Source organism: Epinephelus moara, chromosome 6 (assembly GCF_006386435.1).
Source record: "Epinephelus moara isolate mb chromosome 6, YSFRI_EMoa_1.0, whole genome shotgun sequence".
Taxonomy (NCBI): Eukaryota; Metazoa; Chordata; class Actinopteri; order Perciformes; family Serranidae; genus Epinephelus; species Epinephelus moara.
Genome location: NC_065511.1, coordinates 39,417,910 through 39,445,189, shown reverse-complemented (window position 1 = coordinate 39,445,189; position 27,280 = coordinate 39,417,910). Strand labels below are relative to the sequence as shown.

The following is a 27,280-nucleotide window of genomic DNA, read 5'->3' as shown; positions in this document are numbered from 1 at the left end:
GTGTCTGAGAGATCTGTACGTCACTCCAACATCAAATAGTTTGTTTATAAATAAACAATAGACGTACGTTAGACCAAACCAGCTTCAAGACACATCTGATAGAAGTGACCCTGCAGGCGGAGGAGCTGAGAGGGGGAGTCCATCTCTACAATGGAGCCTCGCTCCATCACAATCACCCTGAGGAAAGAGACAGGACCATGAGTCAATAAAATGTAATTAAGTACTGTGACGTATCCAGTTATTGTTGTCAATAATAAACAACTTCCCTGTCTCACTCTAAAACAATGACATATAATCAACTTGGTGTACCTAGTGTAGTCCATGATGGTGTTGAGGCGGTGTGCGATGGTTAGGACTGTACAATCATCAAACTGAGTACGAATGGTGGACTGGATCAGCTGGTCTGTCTTGAGGTCCACAGCTGCTGTTGCCTCATCCAAAACCAGGATCCTGGTCTTCCTCAGGAGAGCTCTGGCCAAACACAGCAGCTGCCTCTGACCCAGACTGAAGACAAAGATGTTGCACTTGACAACAAATCTGCTGCTGTCACCGATGTAAATAAATAAAATGATAAAACTAACTGCACATATGTGTCACTGTTATTTTGAAGATGTCTGTGAACACAACAATCTGCAGGTGAAATAAGTCGTCATTCATGTGTAAAAAATTAAGCACATCTCTGACTGGAGTTTAGGTTTTGTTGAGCCAGCTAACACAAAGAAAGCCTGACTGTCCAGCTGGCTTCATGGTAAACCACGTCCAGACTAGTTTTAGGTGGACCTACCTGAGGTTCTCTCCTCCTTCACAGCACTGATAGTCCAGTTTTTGTGGCAGTGCAGACACAAAGTTGCTGAGATGAGCCAGTTCCAGAGCTTTCCACAGATCCTCCTCTGAACAGTTATTAAAGGGGTCAAGGTTCATCCTCAGAGAACCAGAAAACAGCACAGGGTCCTGAAGAAGAAGACCAGAGGTCACCATGAACATTATTAATGACATACTATACTGTGACATTTTCATTAAGTTTTGGACGACATACTATACTATGACATTTTTATGAGATTTTGGAGGCCATACTATACTATGACGTTTTTATGAGATTTTGGAGGCCATACTATACTATGACATTTTTATGCACTTTTGGACGCCATACTATACTATGGCATTTTTATGAAATTTTGGACGCCATACTATACTAGGACGTTTTTATGAAATTTTGGAGGCCATACTATACTTTGACATTTTTATGCACTTTTGGACGCCATACTATATTATGACATTTTCATGCACTTTTGGACGCCATACTATACTATGACGTTTTTATAAAATTTTGGAGGCCATACTATACTATGGCATTTTTATGAAATTTTGGAGGCCATACTATACTATGGCGTTTTTATGAGATTTTGGAGGTCATACTATATTATGGCGTTTTTATGCAATTTTGGAGGCCATACTATACTATGACGTTTTCATGCAATTTTGGAGGCCATACTATACTTTGACATTTTTATGCACTTTTGGATGCCATACTATATTATGACGTTTTTATGCACTTTTGGACGCCATACTATACTATGAGGTTTTTATAAAATTTTAGAGGCCATACTATACTATGACATTTTTATGCACTTTTGGACGCCATACTATACTATGACGTTTTTATGCAATTTTGGACACCATACTATACTATGACGTTTTTATGCAATTTTGGACACCATACTATACTACGACATTTTTCATAAAATTTTACAGGCCATACTATATAAGACGTTTTTATGCACGTTTGGACGCCATACTATAATAAGACGTTTTTATGAAATTTTGGAGACCATACTATACTATGACGTTTTCATGAAATTTTGGAGGCCATACTATACTAGGACGTTTTTATGAAATTTTGGACACCATACTATACTATGACGTTTTTATGAAATTTTGGACGCCATACTATACTATGACGTTTTTATGCACTTTTGGACGGCATACTATAATAAGACGTTTTTAAGAAATTTTGGACGCCATACTATACTATGACGTTTTCATGAAATTTTGGAGGCCATACTATACTATGACACTTTTATGCACTTTTGAACGCCATACTATAATAAGACGTTTTTATGAAATTTTGGACGCCATACTATACAATGAGGTTTTTATGCACTTTTGGACGCCATACTATACTATGACACTTTTATGCACTTTTGGACGCCATACTATAATAAGACGTTTTTATGAAATTTTGGACACCATACTATACTATGACGTTTTTATGAAATTTTGGAGGCCATACTATACTATGACGTTTTTATGAAATTTTGGAGGCCATACTATACTAGGACGTTTTTGTGAAATTTTGGACGCCATACTATACTATGACGTTTTTATGAAATTTTGGAGGCCATACTATATTATGACGTTTTTATGCACTTTTGGACGCCATACTATACTATGAGGTTTTTATAAAATTTTAGAGGCCATACTATACTATGACACTTTTATGCACTTTTGGACGCCATACTATAATAAGACGTTTTTATGAAATTTTGGACACCATACTATACTATGATGTTTTTATCATATTTTTTATGCACTTTTGGACACCATACTATACTATGACATTTTTATGAAGTTTTGGACGCCATACTATACTATGAAATTTTGATGAAATTTTGAACAACGTACTATACTGTGACGTTTTTATGACATTTTGGAAGTCATACTACACTATATACCATACTGTTTCTATGACATACTACAGAATGAGTTTTATCTTATGCCATACCATCCTATGACTTTTTTGGGATATGGGAATGAGAATGAGATGCTGTAATGCAGTATTTGCAGTACTGACCTGAGGAATGATGGTGATTCTGGAGCGGAGATCATGAAGGCCAATCTGAGCAATGTTGATCCCATCAATAAAGATTTGTCCCTTTGCTGCTTCCAGAATCCGGAAGATTCCCAAAGCCAGAGACGACTTCCCAGCTCCCGTCCTTCCAACAATCCCCACCTGCAAATTAAATTTGTTATTCAATTACTATTCAGGCGATGAATTGATTCATTATATCATCATTAAGTCATACTCAGGTCAAAACCTATGACTGACAAGAGGAAAAGGTTTAACGTTAACGTTTTTCTGACTCTGATCATTGCTGACCTTTTCTTTGTCCTGGATGTTGATGGAGATGTCGTTTAAAGCCCAGTCCAAACCTTTACGGTACTGCAGTCCATAGTCTTCAAACTGGATGTTTCCAGTGGTTGGCCAGGAGGCTGGCAGCAAACTGTCCTCGAGGGTCCACGCTGCCTGGGAAGACACATCATGTCAGGAGGGCTGGATGATCAATACCCACAGTTCCATGGTCAAAGTTAAGTATCAACATCATGTCAGTAAGAACTAGGACTGACACCTTGTGTTTGTATGCCTCCATGTCAAGTTGCAGTTATACTTTACATCCATGTCTGTCCAGACTAGTATGCTGCCATGACAGTTGACAGTGCTTCAAATATGGAAGTTGCAGCAAAGAAGCTACAAATTCTAGAACATGGATGCTTCACAAACATCTAGATCTATACAAGATCTATGCAATCAGCACAGTTTCAAGGTGGACTCCCAAGATGAGAGTCACCCACTCAGTATCTGACCAAATGTCTCTTCTTCTGTTCCTGAGATATGAAATTTAGTAATAGCCAGAAAAACAGTATGATGTCACAGTGAAGCTGACCTTGTCCTTTTGGATATAAAATATCATCAGTTTATCATTTCTGTGAAATTTTGTCATAATCAGCATATGAATGCTTCAGGTATGTTCACAGTGACCTTTGACCACCATATTTGAATCAGTTTATCCTTGCACACAAGTGGACGTCTGTGCCCAATTTAAAGAAATTCCTTTAAGGTGTTATTAAGAAATCGAGTTCATGAGAATGAGACAGACGAGAACTCAAAGTGACCTTGACCTTTGACCACCAAATTTTTATCAGATCATTGTTGAATCCAAGTAAAAGTTTGTGCCAAATTTAATGAAATGCCCTTACAACGTTATTGAGATATCACGTCCACACCAATGGGACAGACAACCTGAAAACATAATGCCTCCGGCCGCGGCTATCGCCAGTGTGGAGGCATAAAAATTCAAACTAAAAACAGAGAACAACAGAAACAGCTTCTATAAACATGCTGTGAAAGATGTTGGACACTTAGCCACAGATTACAGTTTCCACGTTCAGCACAGACCTCTTTGAGTGTGTTGCCGTACTCTTTGACTCTCTCCACCGACACAATGTTGTTCTCCACATCAGTCCAGGATCGAACAATCCAGCTCAGGATTCCAGTCACCTGCAAACACACAAACACCAGTGTTCATCTTAAGATTTATTTCTTTAATGTGTTTGTCTCTCAGGTGACGTGGGAGGAGAGGTTCCTGTTTGACTCTGCAGAGACCAGCAAATTCAATTAACTTCCTGATTTGATCAAATCCTCCATTATCGAAATGCAAAAGGATGCTAAGTAGCACAAATATAGATACAAATCCAACAGGTGTCAGAGGGATATATATACTGATTGGGAAGATATGATGTAACTAAACAAGCCAGCTGAAGGATAGCGTCTAGTTGTCATGCAGAAACTAGAAACCTTTCCTCAAAGCATAAATTCAAAAACATGACACATCTCTTTTTTTTCTGTTGAGCAATGCTCATCAAAAGTTCTGAGCGACCTACAATGGGGTCATTTGTTTCTGACAACTTGATTTCCTTCTATATAGTAAGAGTTACTTTGGCAATGCATTCTCTACAAGAGTTTTTTTTACCTGGAGAGAGTGTGACACTGCCAATCCCACGATGCCTGGGCTGAGTTCATCCCGACCTCGCACAGACAGAATGGCTGCAGCCAACACCAACAGATTCCCCAAAAACTCCAGATTCACCGCCAGCCATCTGACAAAACCAATTAAATAAAAGATTATCAGCAAACATTAAATATTATTATTACATGAGTGAATTCTTGGTAAGGGGAAACAGCTCCCTTAAAGGGATACTTTGCCGAATTTTCAACCAGCTTTGTATCATAACAATGTGGGTAGTATAAGTGATTGACAAACTTCCCTCCATTTTACCAGCGCCCAGATTTCCTGGCTCATCTCTCTCAAACTTGGATCAAACAGTAAAAGTGGGCAGAACTGATTAAATATAAATCAAGATTCTGTTACTGTATTGCCTATTTCTCACCAAAATGTCTTCACAAACATATTTTAGTGCACTGTTTGGCTGTAATATGAGAATTTGTGTACAAGAAGTGGGCGCCATATTGTTTCCTGTATTGTAAAAACGGAGGCTGAAAACACGGAGATTAAACGGTAAGCAGCACTGATCAAATATGAACCAAGATTCTCTTATTTCTCGCCTCCAATGTTTTCAGAAACATATTTTGTCTTACCATCACACTGTAATTTGAATTTTTTTGTCACCAGCTGGCCGCCATATTGTTTCCTGTGGAAAAACCGGCAAGCTCACATTGCATCACTCACCAGCTGGAGTGTTTATTGGTTCGATGCAGTGCATTCTGGTAGTTGTAGGTTTTCTACCTGTTCAGCAAAAGCAAATATCACAGCCCTTTTTCTCTGGTCACATAACACCAGTTTCAAAAGTATTTTCATCTGTCTACTGCATCGGGCACTTTTATGAAAAGACCATCTTTCCAACAGTGAAATACGTCACTTTACTGCAAAATTTAAAAAAACATTTGGATATGATTTAAGCATGTGCAGGCTGATGATGCACAAACCAACGCACTGCTGGGAAAGATAAATGGGCAGAGTAACCAATTTTGGGGCATCTTGCCCAGGGTAAGAAATCCTTGAGCTCTGAACGAACTATCTAACCAACTAAAATGAAGTAAAATCTACAAACCCATGAAATAATTAAAGAAACGTCGGCACAAATTCAAAAATACATAATAAAAAATTAAAAAAATGTAAAAATGTTTCCACTCCAGTGTGATTTAAATCCTTTGAATGAACCTGGTGGCAACAAAGCGAGGGAAGTAAGCTTCCTGGTTGGTGTCAATGCGACGGTTGGCCCGTAGGACGAAGCATCCCTGTTCGCCAAAGGCACGGATGACGCTCGCACCCTGTACCGTCTCATTGAAGTGGCTGTAGATCGGTGAGCGACTAACGGCCTCCAGCCGTCGCAGCTGACATGACGACGCCACATAGAAACTCTGAAGACATGAACCACAGACATTAATGAAGACAAGATGCTGCAGCTGAACCTCAGAGACATTCAGGCAATGTTCAGAAGAAACTTTTACCTGTATGAAGATGTAGACACAGGTGAGGGGGAGGAGCACCAGCCCTGTGAAGGGCGTGGCCAACAACAAAATGATGCAGACCTCCAGCAGCTTGAACAGGTAGCCCAGCATCATTTTCAGCCCGTCAGGAATCATGCAGTCGATTGCGTCGATCTCTTTGGAGAAGCGGTTCAGGAGGTTTCCGCTGGGCGTCACCTCGAAGAAAGACATTGGCGAGTGTAGGACGCTGTGGAGAAGGTCAGCGTGAAGGTGACGCGATGCTACGATACCACCCAGAGCGATGGCAAGCGTTGTCCCAAACATGGCCATCCCTAAACACCACAAGCTGATTTTAATGGGACAGTTTATCACAGAGCGTTGAGATCTGGTGACTACGAAGGCCAAAGCATTTGATTCACACTATGTTCATTACAATCAAACCATTCAGTGAGCCAACGTGCCCTGTGGATGAGGATGGTGTCATCCCACTCACTTACCTTACCCATCTGTCTGTCTGTGTGTATTGCACATTAATGAGATGTATATGACCTCTGACCCACCCTGAGTGCAGCCCAGAGCTGCGAACACGCTCAGTTTCAGCTCGTGGTCGCTTTGCGTGCCGTTGACGGGCAGTTCGTCAGCCCACAAGCTCAGCCAATAGTTGTAGGCCAACGAAGCGGCCTGCTGGAAGGCACAGAGGAAGATGATGGTCATGATGACGGTCAGGCCGACAGTCCTGAAGTACTCTCTGTACATCTGCAGCTTCACCTGAGAACAGAAGACCTTTGTTATTCACACACTGTGTTGTCACGGTGGAGACGTTGTGCGGTTCTGAAGTTTTTCAGGTCGATTTAAACATCAATTTACACAGTCAATAAAACACATGACAAATTTTCCTGAAATTGTCTTGGTTAAAAAAATAAAATAAAATAAAGCAGCCTTACTGTCTCTAGCAGGCCACAATTTAGCCTTTTTTGTAGCTTATAAACTGATATCCAAAGAAAAGTTTGGTCTCATTTTAAGCCTGGAGGGACAGTTCCACCAGCTGCAACTGCACAGTGCTCTGGTTGCCATGACTGCATCCTGGTTTTGTTCCGTCCACCGCATGACCAGTCTGCCATCTGTTCTCAGTGCACTTTTCTAGTGGTTAATAATACTGACACAAGCATACTAATATTGATGAGAAGAAGGACCCACCCTCCCTGTGTGAGCCTTGTCAACCTCTGTAAGCTTCCCAGCATCCTCAGCATCTAAGTCCTGATCAACAGCCTTCATCATCTGAACGCTGGCACTGCTCATATCACAGCTGGAACACAAACAAATCAGCAGTGGATAAATCAACAGTGTAACTGCAGTGTGCAATATCAGGGAAGCTTCGAGCAGAACAGGAACGACTTTTTAGAGTTTTAAAGCTTAACTTTCAGACGGTCAAGTTTTTCAGTAAAAAGCTCAGAGACGTGTGAAACTTTCCCATCTTATCGATAACCAATCAGATCATCAATTATTTTTAAAGTTTTTGTTTTTCCACTGTAATTAATGTGTGTATTATTTATGACATATAGGACTGTATTATCATTGTTACTAAAAACATTTAAAGGTGTGTTTGTGTTTATACTGTGTTCACAGTTCTGTGTGTAGTTTGTCTTTATACCTGATCAGCTGCTCCTGAGAAAGATCGATGGAGAAATCCGTCATACTGAGGCGAGACACCGACTTCCTGCTGCCTACAAACACACAAATATACACAATCATGCACACACACACACACACACACACACACACAGAAATATACACACAAATAAAATTTAGGTTCAAAACCAAACATAACACAACATTACTGTAAATTACACTGCAGTTTGCGTTCTGCTACATCCACAGGTTCAAGATCAGTGTCACCAGTTCAGTAGTCTCGCTCACCAGACCTTTCTCAAGAAAAGAAAGGTCTGGCTGGGCCGACTCTCACTTTAAGATTGGAGAAAAAAACGCCCCGGCTGCTTGTATTTCTTTCAACCAATCACAATCGTTCTTGGCGGTGCCACAGCAAGGGTGCGCTTGCAAAAATATTGCCAGGGGGAAACAGGTTTTGGTGTAACACGCCCACAAAAATATCGCCTACAGGACGCGAACCATGGCAGAAAAATGGCTACATCCCCGCAAGATCAAACACCGCAAAAGTTAGTAAAGGACGTGTTGAAAACTGCAACCGGAGGTGGTAGGGCGGGACTTCAGCGGGTGGCTCGTTCCGCCCAATGAGAGGCAGATCTATGCAGCGAACTTCCGCCCACTCAGACTACTAGTTCAGTATCTGACCAAATGTCCCAACTTCTGTTCCTGAGATATGACGTTAAATAATGGGCAGAAAAGTATTTTATGCAGAACATAATGATGTCACAGTGAAGCTGGCATTTGACCTTTTAGATATAAAATGTCATCATCTCATAATTTTATCCTGTTAGATATTTGTGTGAAATACAAAACATATTTTGTGAGGTCACAGTGACACTTGACCTTTTTACCACAAAATTCTGATCAGTTTATTCTTCAGTCCAAGTGGACGTTTGTGTCAAATTTAAAGAGATCAAGCTCTGCACTCAGGATTTCAGGGAAATAGTCTATGATACAGTGCTTGTTAAGGTTGCTTAGCAACTTCAGACGCAGCCTGCCACTGCGCTCATGAAAGCTGGCACAAAAAAGTTACAAGAGCAGCACTCAGCGCCCGACCTCGCATTTTCCAGGCAGTTAAAGATGCAGCATGTGTACGGCCTCTAATTTCCAGGGCTGGTACCTGCGGTTATTCCACAGGCTAGTTAATAACATGTCGGGCAGGAAATCCAAAGTGTGGGATCATTTTGAGAAGGTGAAGGACGAACCCAAGGTGATATGTAAACTCATCTTCACTGGTCGACTACAAACATGACGTATCATCTGAAACATGGAAGTAGCTACATGCCCATTAGCCCACAGCGTCATTAACAGGCGGCTCGCTCAGTGTGTGACGTGCACTTGGAGATAAAATATACATACTTTAATATCAGAAACATGCAGACGACTAGTCGACTAATGGCCCAACTATTCAAGGGCAGCCCTAGTTTGGAGTCTGGTCCTCCACCCTCTTTAAACTTTGGGCATTAATTCTCTGAACTTTTCTTCCTCAGTCTCTCTGTGTGCACACGGCCCTGTATTCTCATGTCCATGATTTGAGGGGCGTTTACCTATGCTAATTAGGATCAACTTACATCACCTTCAGTTTACAAGGACAATGGGATTCATCATGATAACAACACAGGTGTGAACAATTCTGCCATGAATCTGATGTAAACTTTTCTTTGGACTTTTCTTAAGGACAAATTTATGAAAAAAATATGTTGGTGAATGAAGCCCAAAGTCTTACTCCTGTCTCTGGGGGTGGGGCTCTCTCTGCGCTGGTTTCCATTGAATCTGTGGATGAATTTGGCGAAGGTTCCTTTCCTGTCCATCAGCTCCATGTAGGAGCCCATCTCTGAGATCTGACCCTCCTCCATTACCAGGATCAGGTCTGCTTTAGACAGGAAGTTGAGGCCGTGAGTTACCAGCACCCGGGTCTAAAAAACACATCAGCACACACATTACACTTATTTAACTCCTTTATCCAAAGCAGTTTACAGTAAGGCTTATCAGTCGGTGGATGGTATGGAGTTGTCTGGATTACAGTGATGCCTCGCTGCTTGTGTAAAAGCTCCATCAGCCCGGAGGTAAAAGAGAGTCCCTGACGAGTGAGGATCTTGTCAGGAATCTCTACTCTGGAGAAAAGCTGGTTTAAGGCACGCAGAACAGCTGGAGCGGTGCAGCTGTGTAGTGGATAGGCCACTAGAAAGCTGGAGTCATAGTCACACAACCAAGATGTACTTGTGCACCCAGCTGCTCTTTACCAAAGGACCAACTATGTCCATGGCAACCCACCGGAGGAGGGTGAGATCATGGAGAGTGTTTGGTCAGACTGTAGATACAGGTACAGGTCTGCAGAGAACCTGCAGGGTCTCACCTTGTCTTTGAGGAGTCCTCTGGGTCCAATGACTCGATCAAAGATGTGTTGTCCCACGTGAGCATCAACGGCCGACAGTGGGTCGTCCAGCAGGTAGACATCTGACTTCCTGTACACTGCTCGAGCCAGACTCACCCTCTGCCTCTGACCTCCAGACAGGTTCAGACCCTGCAGTCAGTAAATGCATCACCAGTAAACAAAAAGTAAACACTACACAGTCAAACAGGAGACAATTAACAGTCAGAGCAACAGTGTGTTGGCAGTGTCTGTACCTTCTCCCCGATCTCTGTGCTGTCTCCAGCAGGCAGGATGTCCAGGTCCGGCAGCAAGGCGCAGGCCTCCAGCACACGATGGTACCAGCTCTCCTTCCTCTCTCCACCAAACAGAATGTTGTCCTTCAGAGAGGCGTTCTGGATCCAGGCCTGCTGGGGGACGTAGGCCACCGAACCCTGCAACACCACAGTCAAAATAAACTTTACTGCTCCTGAGAGAGGATTCCACTATAAAACATACAGATTCAGCAGATAAATCTTCATAAAACAGCAGAAACTTTCATCACTTTTAACGAGAAGATTCTGTTTGACTGTCAACATTATGTTCCAGCTGCTTCTGAATTACAAAGCATATCGTTCTCTGTGTCTACACAGCCAAGCTCGCATTACGTCACCCACCAGCGAGAGCGTTTATTGGTCTGCTGCGGCGCAGTGCATTGTGGTAGTTGTAGGATTTCTACCTACAGCCCTTTCTCTGTGCTTTCTCTGGTCATATAGCAACAATTTCAGAGGTATTTGCCTCTTCCACTTCATACACAGCCTACTTATGTAATAAAGCCTTTTTTTCCATCAGTGAAATTCTTCATTAAACGCTTTTTTGTTTAGTGGACATATACATGCTTATTAGTGTTTCTCTCCCTGGCTCCACCCCTTTGCACAACATCACACACATTACAAAAAACCTATGGAGTTTTATAAAAGTAAAGCTTCACAGTTTAAAAATTAATAATTCAAAGAGTATTAATTAAAAATGAGAAATAAATTATGCATCAAAGACAAGAAGAAGTGGGGCTCTTTGTTCACCTGATGAGCAGTCGGTCATGTCAGGCGAGCACTTCAGTTAGTAAGTAGCCTGTCTATGCAGCCCTTCAATGTCTTTAAGTTTAGGATTACTTGCTATAGTCACCTTGATGGAGACGAAGCCGCTCCTCCTCTCCATCTCTCCCAACATGGCCGACAGCAGAGATGACTTCCCTGAGCCAACATGGCCGACCACAGCCACCAGGGAGCCCGTCTTCACCTTCATGTTGATCCTCTGCAGACATGGCGGCCCGTCATCGGTCCAGGAGAAGGATCCTCCCTCGATCACCACACCGTGTCCGTCTGAGCACACAACATTCCACTCTTTTCCACATGGTTCTATGTATTTCACATGGTTTCACATATTCCTACATGGCTCCACCAGTCTGCTGTGGTATTACTGTCCCCTGTAGATCATTAGAACGTCTTTTTTATAGATTGATGAATAAAATAAACTGTAAGGGGCGAACAATAAAACAAGCACAAATAAAGCAGAAGTCCTCATAAGATAAGATAAACCATTACTGATGCCGAGAGGGGAAATTAACGACTCTAACCTTCATTTGAATTCTTTCAGGTTCTCAAAGACATTAAAACTTGTCATTAAACCTTCAAGATTTGTTTCATAGTCTCCATTAGTCTGAAGACAGGCTTCGGTTTCAGTGCTGGACACAAAGGTGAAGCTGATCAGGTGTGTGTGTGTGTGATGTCATACCTGTGCTGTAGGGAAGTCTCTCCACATTACCAGGCTTCAGTTCATCTTGGCACAGGAAGTTTCCCAGACGTCTGAGTGAGATGATGGCCTGATCACATTTTAAAAAAAGTCACATTAAACATAAATCAGTCACCTGACATTTTACCAAACAGAAAAGTAACAACCTCACACAGGCAACCAGTCAAAAATGTGAAACAATGTCATTCACTAATAAGCACAATCATAATATTCGCACTGTTTGTTTCATTCTTTCACCGTGTTGCGTGTGTATGTGTGTACCTGTGTGCCCACGCGTGCCTCCATGCCGTCAGCCAAAACTATGCTCCATGTATTTTGCCATAAAGCATGTTTCTAAATACAGTGTGCATTGTTTGTCTTATATTAATATTATTACACAGTGCATTTACAGTGCTCTGATTTTTTAATATTATTACACAGTGCATTTACAGTGCTCTGATTTTGCAGCTCCTCTAATACACTGTTTTTGATTTCTTATTCCTCTATACATAACACATTCCCGGGTATGGACTACTTTCTATAAATGATCAAAAAATATTAAGTAAGCTAAAATATTAAAGTACTATCTTATAGGGTTCAAAAGCACACTGAGACGATGGGACAAACACTGAAGTGTAACACTGTTATTTTTAGACATATTAGAAACTCACTCACTGTGGAGGTATTGTTGGAATAAATCTTTAAAAACCTTGACTCCATTGACTGAGACATCCAGAGAACAGAGGTTTCTGATTGGCTGTGACTTGCCTGCATGGTGGTGCTCATGGCGAAGGGAAGCTGACTCAGAGGAGTTTTCAGGATGTTGATGAGAGCAACAGAGACAAAGATTTTCTGAGCATCCAGAACGTTTCGCTCGTCGATCAGCACGTACACGGCAAACACTGAGAGGGCGATCTGATCAGAGAGGACAAGAGGACAAAAACTATTTCAAAAAATTATAATATCAAATGTCACACAGACAATTTTTGATGAGTTCATCAGAGAGAAAAGACAGAATGAATCAATAAACTGTGACAGTTTATGTTTCCAACAATGATTCATGGCAGTTTAAATTTGGACCGACACAAAACATGTTGATAAAAACATGTGAAACCAGTTCCAAATAATAGGAAACCTCAAATGAATATCTGGTTACCAGCTGTTGGTAACCATGGCAACACCTTACTCTGTAATATCAGAAATCGCCATTTTGTTGTCGTGAACCTGAAATACATTTTTATGTGTCAATATTTATTCACACATTACACAGAGACAGAATGAAGCCTTATCATTTATTAGAGGATGTCTAATTACTGTGGAGTCATAGGAGTGTCATAAAAAAGAAAAATATCTGTAAAAGAACAAGAAAAATAAATGTAGAAATACAAAGAGGAATAAATAACATATTAAATGAGTAAATAAATAAATAAATAAATGTGGATATATACTGTATGTATATATATATATATATACACATACAGTATATACAAGAGAGAGAAATAAATAAAAAATAAATAAATTAATTAATTAAAATGTGGAAATATAGAGAGAAATAATACAGAATATACAGAGAAGGCAAAAGGGAAAAGGAATAGGAAAAAGAATAAACAAAAATAGAGGGATAAAAAGAAATAAACAGAAACAGTAAAAATTACGTCACATATATATATATATATATATATATATATATACACCAAAATATTACTGTATTTTTAACAAATATATACATAAATATATACATACATAAATCACCAAATAAATGTGACAATAAATGAAAATTATTCTTTTATTTTGTCTTTTTATTACCACATTAATTTACTCTTTTGTTTAACTCTCTTTATATTACAACATGTTCTACTACTTATTTATTCTTTTATTTATTCCTCCACATTTATTTTTTAATTCATTTAAAAATTATTTTTTTTCCGTGCACTCCTATGACTTGTGTGTGATGGTTCAGATGAACTGAAGTGATCAATAGCTGAACCTGAAGCATCTTATTGGTCTGTCAAACTCTCATGAGGTGCTCCAGTGGAGCTGCTCAGAGACCAGCAGGACACACTGGTTATACTGGGCAGCTTCCAGGTGTGAATGTGTGAAGTGTGTCAGTGTGATGAGAGCCTGGCTGAAAGTGAAACATCTCTGAATAAATGAACATAAGATAACAGAGAACGATGTTCACATAAAACATGACTAAGAGAGGTTCAAGCCCCGCCTTTTTCACTAGTCTGAGTCAGACCGAGGTTAAACTGACCAGTCAGACATGAGACTCACCAGGAACGAGGAGGAGTTGAAGGAAGCCAGAGAGACGGAGTAGAGGATCTGAGATTTCTTCAGGGCCTGGAGTTCTCCATCTCTCAGGACGCCAACACGTCGCAGGAAAGCTTCTTCCCAGGCGTAAAACTTCAGGATCTTCACACCACTCAGGATTTCATTCATCAGCTTGATCCGGTCGTCCATGAACTTCATCTGAGCCTCCTGAGAAACACAGGCAGCAGATTGTGGAACACAGTCGATCCACCTGTAGATGGAGCATCTGATTAAAGACAATGACACAGTTCTCTCACCTGCAGCTTGCTTCTTATTTTAGCGATGAATCCATTCAGAGGAAAGATCAGAACAACAGCAGTGATGCCAGCCAGAGCAGATGGGCCGAGGAGCTGTTAATCAGTCACAGAAGCTGTTTATCAATCAATCAGGACAGACTGGCTACAAAGTGGTTGTGTGAAGGCATGGTTGTATTTTTGGAACTGGACTGTAATTCGGAGCGCTGTTTGAATATATATACTAGGATTGGGTGGTATCACGGTACACCAGAGTATTCTGAAATCCACACCGTATGATTTTCAATACCGTAAAAAATAAAGACGCTCATCTTTCTACTAACTTCTTACTGGAGAGTCTGTAATGAAGATGTTTTTTATAGCTGTTACATTAGTGCACATCACTCGCCACCAGAGGTCAGTGTGGTGCAAGAGGCAGTGGTGGTGATAAATGTAACAGGACTGACTGTAAACACCAGGCACAGTGAATGTAAGACTGTTTGTTAATTCATATAGAAATAAAATGCTCTGTTCCCTATAACAGTACTGTCATTTAAGTTTTGTTCATTGTTTTTCCAAACTACTTTAGAAGACACTGGTCGCGCTCTCATGGAAGCTGTGCATCGAGCTCTGATTGATCCGACCACAAACTGATGGACTAATCAGTTCTTGCACACGTGACTCAAACACAACCACCTGCTGCTGAGGAAAACAAAACTCATGCGTTTGCAGACCTTCAAGAACCTCCAAATTCAGAGAGGGGACACAGAATGATCACACAGGGACACACACACACACACACAAAGTTTGCTGATCCGCCACCACCTCCCCTACTATTATCTGGTCTCCAAAAATAAGTGTTGTTAGAAGTTGGTAACTTTGGGGAGAGGTGGCCTCAGCACAGCCCGGTGAGTCATCGCTGGTCAGAACAGTCACAATAAACACAACAGAAACGGAGGCATGATGTTTTCATGTCAAGGTGTTTTTTTGTACCTGCCACAGGAAGTAGAAGCAGAGTGCGATCTCGATGGGAGTGACCCAAATACTGTTGAAATAAACCACAAAGTCCATCAGCTTCTGAGTGTCGGCTGAAATCAGATTAATGATTTCTCCTGAAGTACACTGCCGCCGAGCTGCACTGCTGATCAGCAGACACTGAGGATTCAAACACAGAAAACTTTATTGACTTTACTGCTGATCTCAGAGACTAGATGAGCACAGTGAGTCTGAAATGCTTAAGCAGAACTCCAGTGAGCACATCAGTGTGTTTCCAGGTGTTGAGGAGTTTCACTGTATTTTAAAGAAGTAAAATGGTTTTAGTGTCTCCAGAGGGAGCTGTGTGACGACTGATAAATATCCTCATGAGAAGTCACTTTAGTCAGCGTCATTTGAGGATGAAAAGTAAAAAATCTGGAGGTGTGGAGTCAGAAAGAACTGACCTCAGCAGACCTCTGCAGCCCACTGCTCATCTTTGCTACAGGCTAAATGCTGAAAGGATACATCAGCTGCTGCAGCCTAACAAGACACAATCTGGTAACATAGGCACCAGCTGTCTTTGTCTCTCTGTCACCTTCCTGTAGACGAGTCCCATGACGGCCGTCTTCACTCTCATTCCAACAGTGAAGCAGTGAAACATGTACTGATGATGGAGGAGAGACTGCAGACAGGACAGCAGGAAGAGCAGCGAGGCGAACAGGAATCCTTTCCACATCGCAGCATCTTTATCCCGCATGAAGCCCAGCAGCAAACTGACAACAACAACAAATAAATACAATCAACAAACTGTGAACTATAAACAACAACATCCATGTTAACAAGCTCAGACAGTTTAAGAGTTGTAGCTTGACACGTCTAGCTAGAGGGTCTTCAGTTTGTGGAATTCAAATCATCCACCAGTATCAAGTCTGGTATAACATAACATAACATAACATATTTGTGATCTCTCTGACCCACCTGAGCACCTGTGGCACAGCAAACATGAAGGCGTCATGCAGGAGGAGACACAGTGTCCCACACAGGAAGTACAGCCCCAAGCTACGCCACAGAGCGTGCAGGAGGAAGAGGCTGTAGCCACGCCCCTTCCTGTTCTTCTTTAGCAGCTGTGTTTTTTCTGTTGGCGTGGCAGAACCACCGGGCCAGGACCTGGACCATGATCGCCAGGAACAGGAATGGGACCGGGACAAGGAGCCAGCAGGCTCCTCACTGCAGAACATCAAAACAACAGGTGCCTCAAACCGATACATCATTATCCTGCATGAAGCCCAGCAGCAAGCAGACGGGCCTCTGTAGGTGCACGACCAAGCAATGCAACAACTATCAGAGCCTTCATGCTCAACTCAAAAGGGGAGATTATGTAATTTTCTGGTGCACGATGCTCATGCCGGGAACACTACTGAGAGCATGAAGTACACATAAGGGTTGTGAGGGGCTGCAGCCAATCCCAGCTGACACTGGCGGGTAGAGGCGGGTAATATCTGGACAGGTAGTCAGTAATCACAGGGCTGAGACAACTAACCACCCTCACATTTAACGTTTTATATGTGATCATGTTTCGGGGAAGAGGAGTCCATGTTTTCTGAAGTCCTTCGCTTCCTTTGACTTCTTCTTACTCTTTCACATTAAAAGTCTTTAAGTGAGTCAGGGGGCTTTTATTTTGAAAAATACACAGGAAGTCTTGAGTTTTAGCAGCAGACCAGTTAGAGTAAAGGAATCGGGCTCATCCAGGGTTCCTACAGCCTAGGGCAGGTTGGATTTAACACTTCTCAAGACTTTATTTAAAGACACTCAAAATTAAATTTAAGACCAATTTTACAATAACCAAAATTTAAGGTAAAAACAATATACACCTTATCTTCTCTCCTCTCTCTCTCTCTCAGATTCTGATAAGTTGGTTCTACTTCATTTGCTAACATTCATGTCCTGTTACTACATGTCACTAACTCGGCTTCTTCTCCGGAGCCTTTGTGCTCCACTGTCTCTCAGATTAACTCGTATCGCAGCGGTGCCTGGATAGTGTGACGTGTGTGGTTGTGCTGCTGCCGTGGTCCTGCCAGATGCCTCCTGCTGCTGCTGTTATCATTAGTCATAAGTCATACTTCTACTGTTATCATACACATATGATTATTGTCACATATGTATACTGTCATATATTAATACTAACAACATATGCCACGACAATTACTATTATTATTATATTATTACTTAAATTAATGTTGTTGTAAGCTATTTTCGTTACCGTCTGTCCTGTCTCTGTCTCTGTCTCTGTCTCTCTCTCTGTCTCTCTCTCTTTCTGTCTCATTGTGTCATATGGATTACTGTTAATTTATTATGTTGATCTGTTCTGTACGACATCTATTGCACGTCTGTCCGTCCTGGAAGAGGGATCCCTCCTCAGTTGCTCTTCCTGAAGTTTCTACCATTTTTTCCCCCATTAAAGGGTTTTTGGGCAGTTTTTCCTTATCCGCTGTGAGGGTCCAAAGGACAGAGGGATGTCATATGCTGTAAAGCCTCTGATGCTTTAGAAATTAAATTGAATTACTTAAGGTTAGGGACAATTTTGCCCAAATGTTTACTATGACATCAAACATGACTTTTATGGTCAAGTTAAAAAGTTAGATAATCCACTTAAAATTAAAAACTTTCTAGAGAGGAACACATGGAAAACAATTATTATGTTATCATTAAAGTGTCCATTTGGTTTTGATTATTTTTAGTTTAGCGAATTCAATGAATTTTTAAGACTTTTTAAAGATGCACTGGTACCCTGCTCAGCAGTGTGATGTCACTGTGACCACATACGTTTCTTTGTTTCTTCATTTATGTTTAGTTTAATTCAATCATCTCTGCTTTTCATGTGTTGACATTCAGATTAAATTAATTAATATTAATTAATTAATATGTTGTGGAGTAACCCAAAATTAATTAATATTAATCAAAATATTAAATGGAAAAATTCATACTGCAGCTGTTTGCACTTCTGAGTCCAGAACTTTTCCAAGTCTGTCATGATCCGGATCGATGAGTCCTGGTCCCGCAGAGACCACAGGTCTGCAGCCTGCAGAGGGTGCCGGTAACCCTGAAACACCAAACTGACAGGAAGACAAAACACAATTTTCATTAGTAATGATGTCACCATTTTTAATATTATGATCAGTAGTTGTAGGGGTGGTAGTAATCTTATTTTTCTAACCTAATCAAATTCAAAATAATCAACCCCAGAGTGATTTTAACACCATCGATCACCTCATAAACCCTGTTACACCCGTAGATATAAATGTGATGAATGTACATATAACTTCAAAGACAGCCAACACCAGGTCTAAAATCTGTCAACTACATGTTACCATAACAGCTGAATAAACATCCACATGTGAAGCCCTGCTGGACAAATTCAGTCTGGTTGAAGCTGAAATGATCTGAAAAGTGGTAACAACACTAAAATCCTCTGCATATATCCTTGACCCAGTCCCAACCTCTGTTTTAAAAAATGTTTTTAATTCTGTGTCTGAGAAGGTCCTGACCATTTTTAATCACTTGATGCAACTGGAGCTCTCTCTTTAAAGCCAGACTCTAATACTACAGCTTTTTAGCATAAATGCATGTGTTTGGGAAGTACTGCGCATACGACTGGATAATTGAGACTTGGGTCATTCAGCACAAGTTATGTGAGAGTTTGTAAACTGATGTTTTGATATAGTTTTGATGTCGTTAAACATGGTCCTCAAACAATCAGTAATTCAATATGTTCATCGTTTTCCGTGGAGGAATGCAACAGAAAAAAAAGTTTTCTTTACGAATTCAAGGCAACACGGCATCTCTAATTAACAAACAGTCATTTTGTGGATGAATTATTCCTTCAAATATTTCGCTGTGATCTAAGTTGTCTAAATGACAACTACAAAATAATGTTATATTAAACAGACTGTAACACAAACACATAGATGATCATAATAAGTTGTTGTGGCACGCTGTTGCTTTTTTGTGAGTTTTGGTGATTTGAGTGTTTGGGCTGTGATGTTCGTACCTGCTGAACCAGAAGAAGAAAAACTTGGAGAGAAACGAGGCATCTTCTTCTGGACACTGATTCTGACGAGAGAAAATTAATCTTCTTTAGTGACTGACACTCATATTCAACAGTTTGATTTAACAGCTTGATAAAGACAAACCACAGGTCACTTAAAAAGGTTTGATAACGACCACTGTTATGGCCCAAGCCGTTTCTGCAGTGTACTTTGTGTATTGTCAGTAACCAGTTTCTGATGTGAAGTGTTGTGCCTCAACTCCTGGCTGTCATCACCCTCCAAACTTTTTATTACATGTGTGGAGATCGGTCATATTGAGCAACTTTGCTTTAATTTGTAGATGAGGGTTACCTGGTAACTTCAGCCTTTGTTACTAGTAAATGCTCCTGTGTATACTGTGTACATAAATCAGACATTGTATAGAATCATCTTGATGTAGGGGTGTATGATACTTGGATGTAGGTGTGTGAGGTACCTGGACGTAGGTGTGTTTGTAAGAGAGTGGTCGGCAGTCGGAGAAGCAACTAAGGACGAGCTCGATGAGTTGGAGGGAAAAACAGATGAAGAAAGCCACGAAACGAGCAGCGTCTGATGAAAAACCCTGGAACAGCAGAGGGCAGAGGCCAGAGTAGAGGACAATTATTTCTGGCAAGTAATATCTGTACCATGCAGTATTAAGATGGACAACCTATTTTATACATTTATATAGTTTCATTTAATGCAGTTAAAGCCACTACAGTGCTATATAATTCTCCTGATCCTTGTGCTGATATGTGGACATATGGAAAATGTAATGTTACATTATTGTAAACTTGCAATTACATAACAGTTCGTCTCAAGCAATGTTGTGGAGTAACCCAAAAGTAATGTAATGGATTCCTGTGTTACAGAGGCTATAGAGGGCTGACTTTTAAAGCTTAGAGTGGTGAAATCAGTATCATATTAAACTAGAAGATCCAAAGAATCCAGTGGTACCAACCATGTTATGCTGGCTTCTAAAGAAGGGGTTGAAATAACACTCCAAAGTTTTTCCAGTTAAATTTTGGCAAGGGAAAACCAAGCATGGCCATTTTCACAGAGGTTCCTTGACCTCTGCTTTCAGAATGAAATTGTGTTCTGTGGGTACCCACAAATCTCACCTTTACAGACGTGCCCACTTTATGCTAGTCCCATACACTCTTGGGCACAAACTATGTACTTTTTTTGCATGCACTGTAAATGTGTTATTTTCGCCTATTGTATTTGAATATTTCTGCATACTGGCATTCCTAAAAAGATTTGGAACTGCATCAATTGGGTCTGACTGGAAAGCTGAGACTCTTGCAGATTGAATAAGCCCAGTTTTATTCATGTGTGATAGTGTTAGCCTCCATAGTGGCCATTTCATTGCAGATAGATAGACATCCCTGTATAAAACAACCTATAGTGACCTCTAAGATAATCACAACGTCAAGAATCTGTACAACCACAAACTAGAGACCTCAGGCATTCAGCAATGTGTGGCTTTCGAGGATAGACTGAAAATTAGGAGATTTCTAAGCAGTACCCAGAGCAGAATGGCTCGCCATCCAATCACTGAAAAATGCAGTTCTTACAAATATCTCCAAATATCAAGTTTATGATTCAAAATAATGGTATAGATTCTACTGTGGTGTTCCTCAAGGTGTTGGTGTCTTCGTGTGGTATTGTGGAAGGATTCTGCCCATTTTTTAAATTCTCAAGTGGTAAATCATGCTTAAATTTAGCACCCAAACTTTGTAACAAATGGTGTCAACCTAAAAATTCCTGCAACAGCTTATAAGACATAAATGAGTATGGGTGTGCCATCAAATACTTCGACCAGAACACTCTAAGCCCTTATAAACTCTTACCTTTTAAAATCTGAAGAGGCGCCTAAGACAAACACTGTTTATTGCAGATTTATAACTAGAAAAACAGCAGCAGTACTAAGCTGCATCTCAAATTAATCTTCAGGTTCTGAGCTTTCAGATGATGTATACCACTTCTATATGGCACATTTCTATATGGCACATACTGTTTACCTGCTGTCTCCCCCCAAAAATGTGTCTATGTGGGTCTCAGAGGATTAAGTAAAGTAATGCATTAGTTTTTTTTAAAAAAAAGTAACGAGTACTGTGTTATACATTACTTTATAGAGTAACGCCCAGTGACCTCATCACTGACTGTTCGCCTCAGTATCGCTGAAACAGCAGAATTTGTGAACAGGAAGCGCGCGCCATACTGTTTCCGGTGGCTGAAAAAACCGAGATAAAACGGTAAAACTAAGCAGCGCTGATCAAATATTCACCAAATTTTGATACCGCGTTACCTAATTCTCGCAGAAGTGTTTTCAGAAACATATTTAGCTTACCGTTTAGCTGTAACTGAGAAACGGTTCATTCCTTAACGGCGCCGGCCGCCATTTTGTTTCGTTCTAAACGCCCAAGCTCGCATTACGCCATCAGCCAGCGGCGCTGTGCATTCTGGTAGTTGTAGGTTTTCTACCTCTTGAGCAAACGCGGATGACACACATAGGGTGTATTATTCTCTGGTCATGTAGCACCAGTTATTCTGCTGCAGACAGCCTGGTTTGATTAAAGGACGACACTTCCAGCAGTAAATACTTATTTAAATTGAATCATATAAGACAAGATGAATTTCAGATGTTAATTTCCTTTGATTTTAAAAGTTTTAGTGACCAGATTAAAAAAAAAAACACACTTTAGTTTCCTGCTTTTTGTTTCTTAGAATGTAGTTTCTATATTTCAGCTTTTGTTTTCCGAAGTTTTGATTATATTTTAAAAATGTGATGACATTTTCTAAACTAACATAAAACTAATTCCACTTCACACTGATAATGGTCATTTACTTTAATTACTTTAAACATAATTTCCCCCCTATAGAACTACATACATTCAATAGGCCCATTTTTTCCTCAGAAACTTAAATAGCTCAGCAGGTATGTATCGACTGTTCAAGCTCAGTGAAGTCTGTACAGAAATAATCATCTGTCGCTTCCAGGTAACCGATGTTATTGGCAGCTACATTTGAACTGCTTTCGAAGAAATGATTTAAACATGCACACGCGCACACACACACACACACACACACACACACACACACACACACACACACACACACACACACACACTTCACACATCCAGAGGAGAGTAAATTTAGAGCTGTGAAATACTGCAACTGAAAGAGAAGAACTGAGAGAAGATAGTCATAGAAGAGGAGAAACAAACAGACATGACCTGTCACTTACACCCAACATCAACATGAGATCTGTATCTGGATTAAGAGGGTGGAAATGTTGAAATTTTTAGATTTAGGCTTAGGCTGAATCCAAATGCCTCGAATTAACCACACTTCTCCTATTAAATGTTACTTGAATTGAGTGGGCCAGAAATAATATTCAACCACATCATGATACAGAAATTATATTTAAGTATAGGCTGTAGAGGGAATGAAAATGTACTTTATAATTGCAGCCTATCAGACTGTGTATTGAAATAGCCTGTTATATAGTGATGTATTATTAGCCTACATATTTGTTTAGTCACAAAAAGTTTAAACATGGGATTTATATTTTGTTATCTGCAGGATGAGAGGAGTAGGCACGCTTCTTCAACCTTTATGACATATACCAATCCAAGTGTAAAATACGCCATACAGTAAATACATCACACTACGTACAACTGAAGTTTGTAAGAGCTCAGTCCGCAAGTCCAGAGGGTGGACATTTGAATTCAGCCTTAGTCTTTCGATGAAAATACTTATTAGTCTTAGTCACATTTTAGTTCAACATTCATAGTTTTAGTCCAGCTTTAGTCAGTGAAGAGTCATTACATTTTTCATGTATCACTGTTCTTCTCTCCTCTTATTTTGAATGTTTGATAACTCATGTCTAACATTTTAGTCCAATCTCTTCAATGAAAACAAAATATACATTTTGTCATAGTTTTCAATATCAAAGATCTATTTTTAGGTTGTCAACGTCTCGTCTTTGTCTTGGAAAAAGGGTCATTAACAAACAATCTTCAATATAGTTCTTGTTAAAAAAATTAACACTGCCACCACCATATAGCCTGGGCAGCCTGGAACACATAATCCCTCTCAGTGTGTTCTGGTCTACCCCGGGTGTCCTCCTCTACAGGCTGTCCATGACGAGATGTTGAACCACCTCATCTGACTCCTTTCAACATAAAGGAGCAGTGGCTCTCCTCTTGTGTTCTGGATATCTGAGCTCCTCTTCTAGTCTCTTTGGGCAGAGTCCAGATAACGTGCCAAGAAAACGCATGTCGGCTGTTGGTATCCACCTCGTTCTTACAGTCACCATCAACATTCCACCACAAGACTCTTCATTGATCCACCTGTTGAACTCACGTTCTATCTGACCCTCACTGGTCTTTGGGAGAAAACCTACCAGCTCCTGTTCCTCCCACACCAGAAAGGTAAAAATACCAGCTCCCGGTCCTTCTGCACCAGAGAGGTGACGTTCCACACCAGCTCCGGTTCCTTCCGCACCAGAGAGGTGACGTTCCAGACCAACTCTGGTTCCTTCCCCACATGACAGGTAACATTCCACACCAGCTCTGGCTCCTTCCGCACCAGAGAGGTGACGTTCCACACCAGCTCCGGTTCCTTCCACACTAGAGAGGTGACGTTCCACCACCAGCTCCGGTTCCTTCCACACTAGAGAGGTGACGTTCCACACCAGCTCCGGTTCCTTCCACACCAGAGAGGTGATGTTCCCCACGTTCAGATCTGGTTCCTTCCCCATGAGAGAAGAGACGTTCCACAACAGTGCCCATTCCTTCAACCCCAGCTCTGTTTTCTTCCCCACGTTTCACACCAGCTCCGGTTCCATCCGCATTGCAGAGGTGAAGTTCTACACCAAGTCCGGATCCTCACACACCAGCTCTTGTACCTCACATACCAGTTCCGGTTCCGTCCCCATGAGGGAAGAGACGTCCACACCAGTGCCCATACCTTCCACCCCAGCTCTGTTTCCTTCTACACCAGAGAAATGACGTACCACATTAGATCTGGTTCCTTTCACAAGCTGCGGTTCCTTCCACACCAGAGAGGTGACGTTCCTTACCACATCTGTAACCTGCTGCACAGATTCAACATGAAACAGAGTATGTTAAAATAATAAATTACTGATACCTGATCAATTATCTGCTCGACATCAACCTTCAGACGAACGAGCGAACAAAGAACCAGAAGAGTCCAGAATAGGAAGAGGAGGACAGACGAACGACTGCCCTTCATCCTCTCTACTTGGATTATAACAACAGCAAGAACCTGAGGAAGAGGAGAAGGAGGAAGAAGGAGAACAAAGAAAGGAGCAAGAGAGAAGGCGAATAAGTTTCACTGAGCAAAGTAAACAGCAGATGAGAAACTATTTTGATTTGGTTGTTCCCAGGTGACCATCCCAAGCAACCATTGGTGGATCATACCAGAGTGAGGCTCCGGATCAGTGGACCCATCAGGATCAACATGTGGTTCTGAAGCTCATTCTTCTTCACCAGGAAATAAAACATCTCCAGAAGACCGAAGGAAGCCAAACTGAGACCCAGGAGCTGCAACAGAGTCCACAGAGAACAGGGTTAGACCAGAGAGACAAGGGTTTGACCAGAGATCAGAGGAACTAGAGTTTAACCAGAGAAAACAGGATTAGAGACTGGAGTTAGACCAGAGAGACCAGAGTTAGACTACAGACCAGAGGAACCAGAGTTAAACCAGGGAGAACAGAGTTAGACCAGAGTTTGACCAAAGAGACCGGAGAGACCAGGGTAAGATCAACAGGACCAGGGTTAGACCTGAGAGAACAGGATTAGATCAGTGGGACCAGGATAAGACCATAAAAGCAGGGTTAGACCAGAGAGAACAGTGTTAGATCAGTGGAACCACAGTTAGATCAGAGGTAACAGGGTTAAACCTGAGAGATGAGGGTTAGATCAGCAGGACCAGGGTTGACCAGAGACAACAAGGTTAGACTAAAGAGAACAAGATTAAACCAGAGAACAGAGTTAGAGAGCAGAGTTGGACCAGAGACCAGAGTTAGGCCAGAGAAAGCAGGATTAGACCAGGGAGAACAGGGTTAGATCAGCAGGACCAGGGAGAACAGGGTTAGATCAGCAGGACCAGGGTTAGACCAAAGACCAGAGAGAGCAGGGCTAGACCAGAGAGACCCGCGAGTCCTGAACCCCGACCTGGTTAAGCATCAGGTTTGTTTTCATACCGTCTTGCTGCAGCAGAGTTTGGACAGCGGGATGACACCTCTGTGGGGGCGGAGCTGCAGGTACAACAGGTAAAACGGAGAACAGGTCCAAAGGTAAATACAGGGGAACCACACCAGTACAGTGTGCTGGAAACACTGGGTCAGGTCTGGTCGGGGGGTATACCAGGTCAGATTCCAGTCCTGAAACCAGAAAACACCATCAGAGTTAGACTAATCTGAAAAGACAAACACATGAATGACATGTAATCAGGTCGACAGGTTTAAAGGGGACCTGTTATGCTTTTCCATATTTTGTATCTTATATAATGTTGAGACTCATTTAAACTCCCTTTATGTATGAAAAAAGATCCGTTCTTTCCACACGATTTGAACGTCACTGCTCTCAAACTTCCATGTGTCCTTTATGTTTCCATAAAGTACAGCCAATAGATGGCACTAGAGGGCAGATTGAAAAGTTTCATAAAACAAAGACGAGGCAACAGTGGAGGAGGTCGTATAATTGTACCTTTAAACAGAGGCAGCATTGTAAATGGCGGTGGTCCATGCAGCCATTAAATACATCTGTGAATTCTTTTCACTATATTCCTGATTTGTTCTATTTCGCCATTTCTAAAAATGCCTTCATCGCCTCCTGTGGTCGTATCTTGAGGCTACACCGCTTCCAAGATCTCTGGTGCTCCTGCTTTGTTGCCCATATACGCATCTTATCTTACTATATAATGACGAAAACTCTGCCTGTGTGTCTGTTCCACATTTTTCTCCTCACTGACTTGGTCGATCCATGTGAAATTTGGCACAGTGGTAGAGGGTCATGGGAGGATGCCAATGAAGCAATATTACATCAATTGGCCAAAGGGGGGCGCTATAGCAACCGATTGAAATTGCAAACTTTGAATGGGCATATCTCATGCCCCGTATGTCGTAGAGACATGAAACTTTGCACAGAGATGCCTCTCCTCATGAGGAACACATTTGCCTCAAGAACCCATAACTTCCGCTTATATAGATTTTCCGCCATTTTGATTTTTTTGAAAAACACTTCAAATGGATCTCTTCCTAGGAAGTTTGAGCGATCTGCATGAAACTGGGTGAACATAATCTAGGGACCAATATCTAAAGTTCCCTCTTGGCAAAAGTTGGAAAACTTACTAAAACTGAGCTTCTATAAGGCAATGAATATTGCGGAGGGCGTGGCTCATCACATAAAGGTGTATAACATCTCAAGGGTTTCACCCATCACCACGCAACTTTGTAGGCATATGACCACACATAATCTGAGGGGACCCCTCCATTATTGACCCCATCAAACAAAATGGGGGCGCTAGAGAGCTCATTTCTTATCTAGGCCTAACCGCCATATGGATTTTTACC

General features: G+C 41.3%; 1 protein-coding gene across 1 annotated transcript; it reads right to left on the bottom strand.

Annotated features, from left to right (window-relative positions):
- Window positions 1–62: 62 nt before the first annotated feature.
- On the bottom strand, window positions 63–22,088 carry LOC126391771 (multidrug resistance-associated protein 1-like). The gene is made up of 26 exons (XM_050046704.1): window positions 22,028–22,088; window positions 20,132–20,257; window positions 19,659–19,720; window positions 18,595–18,723; window positions 16,589–16,837; window positions 16,206–16,383; window positions 15,629–15,790; window positions 14,660–14,752; window positions 14,367–14,570; window positions 12,861–13,007; window positions 12,096–12,183; window positions 11,487–11,683; window positions 10,580–10,756; window positions 10,308–10,475; window positions 9,678–9,867; window positions 7,938–8,010; window positions 7,484–7,592; window positions 6,847–7,054; window positions 6,308–6,618; window positions 6,018–6,217; window positions 4,809–4,935; window positions 4,235–4,336; window positions 3,158–3,304; window positions 2,852–3,010; window positions 785–951; window positions 63–504 (listed from the first exon to the last, which is right to left on the bottom strand). Exons 4-26 carry the CDS (start codon window positions 18,639–18,641, stop codon window positions 69–71), a joined length of 3,939 nt encoding a protein of 1,312 aa, XP_049902661.1. The 5' UTR covers window positions 18,642–18,723; window positions 19,659–19,720; window positions 20,132–20,257; window positions 22,028–22,088; the 3' UTR covers window positions 63–68.
- Window positions 22,089–27,280: the final 5,192 nt, after the last annotated feature.

What these genes read in the sequence shown, in the direction of transcription:
- LOC126391771 (XM_050046704.1), bottom strand. Translation starts at nt 18,641, where the DNA reads ATGACAGACTTGGAAAAGTTCTGGACTCAGAAGTGCAAACAGCTGCA. An exon ending in GCTTCTACTTCCTGTGGCAG is followed by an intron (nt 14,753 to 15,628) that starts GTACAAAAAAAC and finishes ACTGATTAACAG; the next exon opens with CTCCTCGGCCCATCTGCTCT. An exon ending in AGCTCTGGGCTGCACTCAGG is followed by an intron (nt 6,619 to 6,846) that starts GTGGGTCAGAGG and finishes TGTGGTGTTTAG; the next exon opens with GGATGGCCATGTTTGGGACA.